Genomic DNA, 11,293 nt, shown 5'->3' with positions numbered 1-11,293 from the left:
TAGCAGAATGAAATGTCTGGCAAAACATTTAGGCTTTGAGTATGATCCCATCAACAGATTGTATTTTTGTAGTCCAAACCTAGCTAAATCTTGAGCAAACTAGCACTGTGTTATCTACATGGTGATGATTTCTTCAGCTACAGCAACTCTTGAAGATTTTCTGCTAAGTTATTGAGGGTATGCATTGATGGAGGGAGTGCCCATGTCAACAAAAGCATCAATCCTTAAAGAAGTATTGAAGTAAATATAATAATTTAATCTTAATTTTAAATAGCTTTTTTTCATGTATCACAAGGGCAGACAGGTCAGGATAGTCAATAGCCCAATCACTTCCGGGGGCTGGGAAAGGCCATGATCTACAAAAGGCAAGAAGTATTTCTCTAAATTTTAGTTTCCATTTGTAATCTATTTCCCTAAGAAAAGGCATTTAGTTTTCTATCCAACCCACCTACAACAGGGATATCTATAAGGGTTTTTGGCAATTTTATAGACCAGAGAAATATTATTTAATAATATTACTAGAGAAATTTAAAAGAAGCTTTTTAATATGTTTCCACACAAAGTGATTTACTTTTTTAACATGGCTTTTCTTTTTTAAATTTTTATTGATATATTTTATTGTTAAATCACCTTCATTTCTGAATATATCCTTTCCTACCTACTTCACCCAGTGAGTCATTCCTTGTAACAAAGAATGAAAAAGAAAGAAAAAGAAAAAGCAGTTCTGCACAAAAAAGAAAAAGAAAAAAAACCCATCACATCAACTATAGCTCATGGTATAGGCAATATCCTATTGCTGTGCTCTCTTCTCTGTCAAAGAGGAAAGGAGATATATTTTGTCTACTCTTCTTCAGGGACAAGATTAGTCACAGCAATTCAGGTGGTTTTGTTGTTGTTGTTGTCATTTTTACTTTATATTGTTATAGCCTTTGTGTATATCATTTTCCTGTTTCTGCTTAATTCATTTTGCATCAGTTCATATAAGTCTTCCTGTGCTTTGCTGATGCCTTCTTTTCATTGCTTCTTATAGCACAGTAATATCCCATTATATTTATGTACCTAGCCATTCCCCAAATCATGAGCATCTACTCAATACAAAGTTATTTTAAAAGAAACAGCGTCTTCTGGAAGGGCTTCCAGAAGAAGTAGCACTTGAGCTATGCTTTAAAGCAGGGCTGTCCAAAATGGGGCCCGAGAGCCCCGTAATTTATGTGGCCTTCCTACAAGCATAGAGAGTTACATAAATGCTTTAGTAAATGAAGCTAAGCTACCACAGAGCTCTCACTAAAATGTCAGATCAAAATATATTGTCTATTGTTTCAATAAAAACCTGAGATCGGACAGCCCTGCTTTAAAGGAAACTGAGAGACAGGGATGAGAAGGGATTGTATTCCAGACACGGGGATCCACCTGTGCAAAGGCATGAAGATAGATTAAATGTGTTTGGAATCAGCTAGTAGTCCAATCTAATTCAAGGAGCAGAAAAAAAGAGAGTAAAATGAAACATGGTTCAACATATAGGTGGGGAGAAGGGACAAGGACCTACTTGTACAAAAATATCTACAACGGCTCTTTTTGTGGTGGCAAAGAATTGGAAATTGAGGGATACCAATCAATTGGGGAATGGCTGAACAGGGAGTGGATTATGAATATAATGGAATAGTGTTGCGCTATAAGAAACAACGAGCAGGTGGATTTCAGAAAAAACCTGGAAAGACTTATGTGAACTGAGGCAAAGTAAAGTGAGAACAACAGGCGAACACTGTACGCGATAACAGCAATATTGTAAGGATGATTAACTATGAATGACTTAGCTATTCTTAGCACTACAGTGATCCAAGACAATTCCAAAGGACTCATGATGAAAAATGATATCCACATCCAGATAAAGAACTGATGGAGTCCAACTGCAGATCAAAGCATACTATTTTCATTTTTTTATTTCTTTAGGTCTGTTTCTTTTTCACAACATGACTAATTATGGAAATATATTTTACATGGTGGCACATATATAACCTATCTCAAAGTGTTTACCATCATAGGGAGGGGGAAGGTGAGAGGGGAAGGAAGAAAATTCAGAATTCAAATTTTTTAAAAAATGAATGTTAAAACTTGTCTTTATATGTAATTTGAAAAAAATAAAATACTACTTAAAAAAAGTAAGAACTAGATTATGGAGGGCTTTAAGTGACAGATTGAGGATTTTGTATTTTATCTTAGAGACAATAAGGAGCCATTGGAGGTTTTTCAGTAGGGCAGTAGCATGGTCAAATTCATGTTTTAGGAATATCAATTTGGCAACTGTGGAAGCTAAATTGGAGAGGGGATAGAATGGAAGAAAGGAAAACATTTAGGCTATTCTAAAAGTAGAGGAATAAGATAATGAATGACTGAACCAGAGCGAAAGTGGTGGAAGTAGAGAAAAGCAGATGACGGAAGACAAGTTGTAGAGGCAGAATCGACACAATTTGGTAACTGAATGAGTTGGTGGTTGAGGGAGAGAGAAAACTTACAGTTATTGAAATGAATTTGTTGTGGACTTTGAAGACAATTTCAAAAGAAAAGTTCCAAAATGTCTCAGTGGAAGCCCTTTCAGTAAGTAAAAAGTCTCTCAAGGTAACTATTTTAAAAGAGACAACATTAATTTGGATACGTAATTTCTGACGTGTTTTTAAAAATGAATTATGATCATACCTCCTATATGAAATGACCAGAGAGAAATTGCAAGGCAATACATAAATAGGTGTCTCATAATGGTGTGTGTGTGTGTGTGTATAAGGAAATTCAAAACTAAGAAAAGATCACTGCACTTGAGAGTATTTTGGAAGACTTTATGAAAAATACAAATCTTAACTTGAATCTTTTAGAAAGTTTAGGTTTTGGATTGATAAAGGAGGGAAAAAGGAATTTAAGTCAAGGGAAAAAACATCTTGAATCAAAGAGCTGAGGTGCTGGCCATTTGTAGGGGCCAGTAAGGAGTAGTCTGACTAGAGGAAACTGGCCATGTTAATAGAACAGTGAAAGATGAAATTAACCGGTAAATAAGACCAATGAATGTAAACCCTCAAAAGCCAAATGAGAGGTATTAATGTAATCTGATTAATCATACAGAGCTACTCTAGATTTTTAAGAAACAGTGTGCTAAAAAGTTTTAAGATTAATCTGGCCATGTATATTACTGACATTAAAGGAAATCTGTCCAAGGACTTTATGATATTTGTGCATATATAATTAAAAGTAGATGCATCACCATTTTGGCTTTTATTTATTGTTTACTTAAACATGTTTATTTTCTTTCTAGTCGTGTGAAACACAGATCCCAACAGGTAAAATTAATTTTTATATTCTGTATATCTTTCAAAGAAATTTCTTACTTCTTATCTTTCTAATGCTCTAAAATTTACAACTCTAAGGTTTACTTTATTGGGAGGAAGATGCAAAAGCAGTGAAACAAAAATGAGATGTCATAACTCAGAAAAAAAAATGGAGATTACTGCATAAAATATTTTTGATTACATAGTCAAAATATTTTCTGTTACTCTCAACAGTAACTTAATAAAATACCAAGTAATAGGACCTGGAAATCTGATTTATTTTTTCCTTCGCAATGTTGAAGTATTTGACAATGAGGGTCCTTTCCTTGCCCTCCATAAAATATCCCTTATCTGGCTAACTCACATGCCTCCAAAAGGAGGAGCAAAGAATACCACAAAAGGGATTGGGGTGTGGAGGGTGTGGAGAAGCAAGGCTGTTTACTGCTAGTGAAGGAAATATTGAGTGATGAGATCTATTTCAATCCATGGTGTGAATCTAAGATCATAGAAGTTTAACTACTATGATTAGAATCCACTAGATCTATTTAGGAAATGTTTTTAGGGGTCCGTGAAATAAATACAAATCCCCTGGATCTTTTTTAAATTCAAATTTTCTTTGTTATTATCAACTTAATCATCAACAAACATGAACATTTCAATATATGAAGGATAAAAAAGGATTGTATGTGAAACCCTGTACTTGTTATGTAATTATTTTTAAAGTATATATTAAATTTAATAAGATTGCTTTGTTTGGGTCCCCTTCTGAACTTCTTGTTTGTTTTTCTGTTTTGCATCCATTCCACCCTTCCTTTCTCCTGCATGACCCTGAAAATGCCCTATACCAGCTTAAATGTAATGATGTAATGGCAAACACATTGGCATACCCGGAATGGCTACTAGTGCAGGTTCTTTTGTCTGCTTTACTAGGAAAGCTAGCTGTTTCAGGGGTCAATAATCCTCTTTAATTATATAAAATACAAACATAAAAAATACAGAGAAGAGAAATAAAGACCAACAGACAGGGCTCTATTGCCTGAATCAAAACAATATTGCTATATATACTTTACATTCACCACTGGATCCAGACAGCCTTTACCTCTGAGCAATGTGGGGTGTGGGATGGTGTGGGGGGGAGGGTCTGAACATATGGCTACTCAGAGTCACGACCAGGGAATCACAAGGTCCTTCTTGTAAGTGAGCTCCCAAAGCAAAAAGCTCACCTCTCAGAATATATACTCTTTCACCTAATAGGCTCAGAGCCAGAAGGCATCACAATCCTCCAGAGTCAGTGTCTAATTAGAAATCAACAAAAAGTTTGTAAGCCTTCCTGCAAGCAAGCAAGCTTCCTTTAATGAGCTCCACATGAGGCCTATTGATGGGCGGGGGAACATCTTATTCTCCATCAACCTTACAAATGGTCACTCCCCTTTACTGTCTGAAGTTCCTCCAGATGATTCAGATACCTGATTCTTATGCTAAGTATTCATCTCTGCTTCCTAATCTAAACTATTTAATCTCAGATCACAACCTTAGCATTTTAAAATATACTCTCCACAAATCGCTATCTACTAGGTAACATTTAATTAAAAGTAATAGAAACCGTAGATTAAAAACAATTGTCCTTGCCCCAAAGAAGGATGCACTTACTGCTTTGGGGATCATATATGAAGATGCAAATTCAATAAGCCTTCACAACAGGAGTTTCCATTTTTCAGTAATTTTTGTGTGTGTTCTTAATTTTTTCAAATTTTTTCCCCGTTACATGTAAAAAACACTTTTTAACATTCATTTTTAAAATTTTTGAGTCTAAATTCTCTACCTTCCCCACTCCCCCCCCCCCCCCGCCACCATGAGAAAGCAAGCAATTTGATGTAGGTTATACATGAGCAGTCATGCAAAACACATTTCCATTGTTAGTCATGTTGTAAAAGAAAACACAGAGCAAAAAAAAAACAACCCAAGAAAAATAAAGTTTTAAAAAGTATGCTTCAGTCTGCATTCAGAGTCCATCAGTTCTTTCTCTAGAGGTGGATAACATTTTTCACCATAAGTCCTTTGGAATTGCTTTTATTCATTGTATTGCTGAGAACAGGTAAATCATTCACAGTTGATCAGTATACAGTATTACTGTTATTGTGTGTGATGTTCTCCTAGGTCTGTTCACTTCACTTTACATCAGTTCATGTAAGTCTTTCCAGGTTTTTCTGAAACCATCCTGCTTATCATTTCTTTGGGCACAATAGTATTTCATCACAATCATATACCATAACTTGTTCAGCCATTTCCCAATTGATGGGTATCCCCTCAATTTCAAATTCTTTACCACTGCAAAAACTGCTGCTAGAGATATTTTTGTACATATAGAACCTTTTCCTTTTTTAAAAATCTCTATGGGATATAGACCTAGTAGTGGTGTTGCTAGGTCAAAGGTCATAGTTTTATAGCCCTTTGAGCAAGTTCCAAATTTCTCTCCAGAATGATTAGATCAATTCACATGTCTACCAGCAGTGCATTAGCATCCCAATTTTTCCACATCCCCTCCAACATTTGTCATTTTACTTTTCTGTCATATTAGCCAACCTGGTAGGTATGAAGTCAGAGTTGTTTTAATCTATCTTGCTAATCTACCACTATTTCTTAGCCAGTACCAGATTGTTTTCACAATTACTGCTTTGTAATAAAGTTTGAGATCTAGTATGGCTAGGCCACCTTCCTTCACTTTAGTCATATATTATTAAGAAATGCTGAAGAAAATAAGACTTTAAAAAACAGAATAGGCCAAATAGAAAAAGATATAGAAAAATCCACTGAAGAGAACTCCTTAAAATGCTGAACTGGCCAAATTGGAGGGTAGGGGTGAAGGTACAACAGCTCACTGAAGAAAATAATTCTTTAAAAATTTAAATTGGACAAGTGGAATCTATGGACTCCATGAGATATCAAGAAACAATGAAACAAAATCAAAAGAATGAAAAAATAGAAGAAATTGTGAACAGAAACTGTGAAATATCTCATTAGAAAAACAATTGACCTGCAAAATAGATCAAGGAGAGATAAATTAAGAATTATTAGACTACCTAAAAGCCGTGATCAAAAAAAAAGAGCCTACTGATATCATATTTCAAGAAATTATCAAGGAAAACTGCCCTGATATTCTAGAACCAGAAGGAGGGTGGAAATAGGATGGAGGAAAATACATAGTTATCATAAATGTGAAAAAAAATTTACAGCAATCTCTCTGATAAAGGCTCATTTCTCAGATATACAGAGAACCAAGTCAAATTTATAAAAATAAGAGCCATTCCTGAATTGAGAAATGGACAAAGGATACGAATAGGCTGTCTTCAGACAAAGTAATCAAAGCTATCTATAGTCACATGAAAAAAATGCTCTAAATCGCTATTGATTAGAGAAATGAAAATAAAAACAACCCCACACCTACCAGATTGTCTAATATGCCAAAAATAAAAGAAAATGACAAATGTTGGAGGGGATATGGGAAAATTGAGGTACTAATGCACTGTTGGTGGAGTTGTGAACTGATCCAACCATTCTGGAGAACAGTTCAGAACTATGCCCAAAGGGCTATAAAATCAAGGATATCCTTTGACTCACAAAGAGATAAAAAACAAAAAGGAAAAGGACTTACATTTACAAGAAAACAGCTCTTTTGTGGTGGCAAAGAATTGGGAATTGAAGGGATGTCCATCAATTGGGTAATAGCTGAACAATTTCTGGTATATGGTTTTGATGGAATACTATACCATATGAAATTATGAGCAGGATGCTCTCAGAAAAACCTGGAAAGACATATATGAACTAATGTGAAGTGAAATGAGCAGAACACAGTGCAATGATCAGTTGTGAATGATTTAGCTATTCTCAGCAATACAGTAATCGAAGACAATTGCAAGGGACTTACAATGAAGAATGTTATCCTTCTCCAGAAAAAGAACTGATGGTGTCTGAATGCACATTGAAGCTTACTTTTTTACTTTATTTTTCTTGGTCTCTTTTCAATCCGTGTTTTCTTTCACAACATGACTAATATGGAAATATGTTTTGCATGACTGCACACATAGAACCCATTTCAAATTGCTTGTTTTCTCATTGAGGAAGAGAATTTAGAGCTCAAATTTTTAAAAAATGAATGTTAAAAATTGTTTTATATAATTGGGAAACATAAAATATTAAATAAAAAAGAAATAAAAGCAAATCAAGTAGCAAATAAAAATTATAATTTTATAACAAAAAGTATACAAAGATAATAAAAATTTATTTTACTACATTTTTTCTTGGTAATTAATAATTTTATTTTTCCACTTAATAGTATTTTATTTTTATTTTTTCAATTTCATGTAAAGAGAGTTTTCAACATTCGCTTTTACAAGATTTTGACTTCCAAATTTTTTTTTCTCCTTCCCTCCCTTCCCCCCTCCCCAAGGTGGCAAGCAATCTGATATCAGCTATACATGTGCAATCATATTAATCACATTTCCATAGTAATTATGTTGTGAAAGATCAGAAGAAAAGAGAAAAACCATGAGAAAAAAACAGCATGCTTCAATCTGCATCTCTATTATGTTTGCTATTTATTTAGTTGAGGGTTTTTTGGGCGGGAAGGGATAACAATGGCATTTTTCAAAAATATCAAAATATGTCTTTTACTTTGTAGGACATACGGATTTGGGTATATGATCCAGAAAATGCAAGTCCTGAGGAGCTGGACGGCAGGGCATCAAATCCTTCAGTCGTAAGTGGAAACCTTCTTTATAACACTTTCATAAATATAATTGCCTTGGAATTGCTGTAGATATGATAAGAAATTCTCATTCTTATAAAGAATGAAAAAAACACCCTCTGAGCAGTAGACCATAGCTCATGGTACTAAATACATCATCACCAAAAAGGCTTTTCTGTGATTTATAACTATGTGGCTAATGTGCTTTCCCTACCAAAAAAAAAAAATGCACCAGATTTCCAAAAACGATCAAGCATTTATAAGTGTCCTTTTTGTTTGCCCTGAAACCACATTTATTAACAGTTAACATACCTATAAGGGCAAATCCTGAAGTGAATCAGAATGACAATATGTTTTAATTGGATACAGCTAAAAAGGTGGTGTACTCATGTCTAGCAGCTAGTGGCAAGAATCTTCTCTAAGACTTCCCTGACATGTGACCTGTACTTTTAAACTTTGGCTGATTAGGGACTGCAATTATCCTGTCCTTGGTTAATCCTGTTACTCTAATTCCTGTCATCCAAAATGGCTGCCTGCCTAAGTGAAAGCTCCTTCCTTTTGCCATCCTTACTCATATTATCATCTCCATCTGCTTAAACTCAGTGGTCTATCCCTTCCTGCTTTGTTGTCTGCAAGCTGCCCCTTGCACTCACACTCTTCTTCTTATACTCCTTACTCTTCAAGCTAAATGAAACCCGGTGTATTCCTGATGACACCACATCCCTTCATACCTAGCTCATGGCTTTCTTTGTCATACCAGTCCTTGCCATTGTCACACCAATATTCACACTGATAGGCCTTCTAACACCAGCCTCTCAGTTCATCCATGACCTCTCTCTCTGTCATACCTTGCTACCACCAATAGTGGTCACCGCCTAGCCTTAACCATTACTGAAAATTGCTCCCACCTCTAAGATAATGAATTCTAAATTTTCTGAGATCACAATTTCCTGAATTTCCGTCCTCCCACTATATCATTCCTGTTCAACCTGTTCTTCATCTCTATTGTAATCTTGACCCCAAGTGAGAAGGCTTCTGGAGTACAGTGGAGAAAGAAATTCAGGGAATTAGGAATAGAATTTTGGGGAAAAGTCATGATTCTGAAAAGTTTCAAGATTCTAAGAAGATTTGATTCCTTTCATCTGAGAACATTTTCTCATGCATCCCTTCCATCTTTTAACTTCTCTCCAGAAAGCACCTAATCCCAGGCCATCCCCTCTAATATTACATTCCTGGATGTAATTTCCTCATTTTTATCTCTCCCCTACCCAGGAAGTAGAGTAAACATCCTCTTTGCTCCACACTGATATTTGCAGAACCCCTTTCTGCTAATTCCTTCTCTAAGGTTCCCTTGAGTCCATATATCCTATCCAGATCCTGGTTACATTTATCTCTGTTATCTGCTGGCCTCCAAGTCATTCCCCCTCCCTTTTCAATGAATCCAGTACCTAAATCATAACATTCCTCTTCAACCCAATCCAGCTCTTATACTTTGAGACATATGTGTGTATACATACGTATCTCTGCACATATATACAGATGTATATGCACATGCCTATGCCTTGAAAGAATATGTTGTGTGCTTATTTGATGATTATGGAGAAATTGATAAAGATATACAGATATCTGGTAGGCAGCATACTACTGATAGCTACTTGTCATTATAGAAAAAGTCAGCAAATTTCGAACACTTCTTTTTGTAAAAGAAAGAATGCTTAACATTTTCAAGTTCAGCAACTCTGAAGCACTTTGCTAAGAGATAACCAGAAAGCCTCTATGTGATACAGGAGATAACCGTGGAGATTCCCTTCTGATTTCACTAACTGCTTCTTGCACAGAGACTATGAACTAGAAGCAGACATGATCATTTTACTTTATAAAATTTCCTGTGTTAATCCTGGGAGGGGGGTATTAGGGTGGATTTATAAATAAGCATTGTTAGTGTTTAATTATGCAGTTAATTTGATCAATATAGGTAGTCAAACATGAATTTTTTTAAAAAATTTTTAAATTCAAAATAAAATAATAAATCATAACAATCAGTGAACATAATAGCTTTATATTCATGTCTCCATATAGAAATTCTCACCAAAAACAATACACTCCAAGCATGGGAGAAAGCCAAAGCAAAGACACAGGAAAGGGAAAAGGGTATCTTGTATGGGGACCAGCAAGAAGACCAGTTTGACTGGTCCATAGAAAGTAGGAAGGGGAATGTTATATTAAGGCTGGAAAAATAAGTTGATACCAAGTTGTGAAGGGCTTTAAATGCTAAACAGAGACTTTATATTTAATCCTAAAGTCATCAGGGATCACAGGAATTTATTGGGTAGGAAATTAAAGGTCCGAATTCCAGGGAAAAAATCATTTTGGCAACTGTATGAAGAGACTTGAGGCAGGGCAATTAACTAGGAGTTTATTTCAATATTTCAGGTAAAAGATCATGAGAGCCTGAACTGGGTGGTAGCTGTGAGAGCAGAGAGAAGGGAGATGGATGGAAGAGATTTTGTGGAAGTAGAAATGACAAGATTTAGCAACTGATTGGATAGGTGGTGTGAGAAAGAGAGATCACTCCCAAGATGTGAACCTAGGAGATTGGAAGGATGGTGGTACCCTACATAGGAATAGGAAATTTTGGGTAGGGAAGGGAATAAGGAAGAATGGGCTTAGAGAAAAAGGTAGTTCTGTAGTGCAAATTACAAGCCATCTAAACTTCCTCAATCTGTTGACTGATACTGTCCCACCAAAAATTAAAATGGAGGTGCAGTTTTTATTCACTGGCCACTGCCCAACATGTATCACCAGCCAAGGTTCACCCACCATAGTCTGAAAATGATTTGGCAAGGAGGGAGGTGCTGTATATGAGTACACTTGGGAGGGCAGGAAAGGATTTCCCCAAAGGCAATTCTTATATAAGTTTCAGGGTTGCAGTTAGGTTATTACCACCCCAAAGGCAGTGCCTGGTATGGAAAGAGAGATATTAAGAGCTTGCATAGTAGAGGGAGGACAACAATGGGAGGGGACAGAGTTGGGAGGTATTAGGTGATGATGAGTGAAGAAGGTGGTGGGGTTCTGTGGAACATAAGCTCCACAATTGTCTGTCAGAGCAAGTGTGGGATTCAGTGCATCTTCTAACCCTTCAACCCCATCGGTCATCCCATGGTCCCTTGGATGTGTGTACATTCTACTTTGGAGACCTCTAGATTAGATGACCTCTAATCTTCCTTTTACATCT

The 11,293-nt window shown here is 35.8% G+C and overlaps 1 protein-coding gene across 1 annotated transcript in view; it reads left to right on the top strand.

Moving 5' to 3' along the window:
* Nucleotides 1-1,184: 1,184 nt before the first annotated feature.
* Nucleotides 1,185-11,293, top strand: part of CATSPERE (catsper channel auxiliary subunit epsilon) — a 159,602-nt gene continuing 149,493 nt past the window's right edge. Inside the window, exons 1-2 of the mRNA XM_036755546.1 lie at nucleotides 1,185-1,202; nucleotides 7,993-8,070. Coding sequence (XP_036611441.1) covers nucleotides 1,185-1,202; nucleotides 7,993-8,070 — 96 coding nt within the window. The remainder of the gene's footprint in view (nucleotides 1,203-7,992; nucleotides 8,071-11,293) is intronic.

This window comes from Trichosurus vulpecula, chromosome 4 (assembly GCF_011100635.1).
Source record: "Trichosurus vulpecula isolate mTriVul1 chromosome 4, mTriVul1.pri, whole genome shotgun sequence".
In the NCBI taxonomy this organism is placed as follows: domain Eukaryota; kingdom Metazoa; phylum Chordata; class Mammalia; order Diprotodontia; family Phalangeridae; genus Trichosurus; species Trichosurus vulpecula.
Note: the sequence above shows the minus strand (reverse complement) of the source record. Positions and strands in the feature narration are given on the sequence as shown.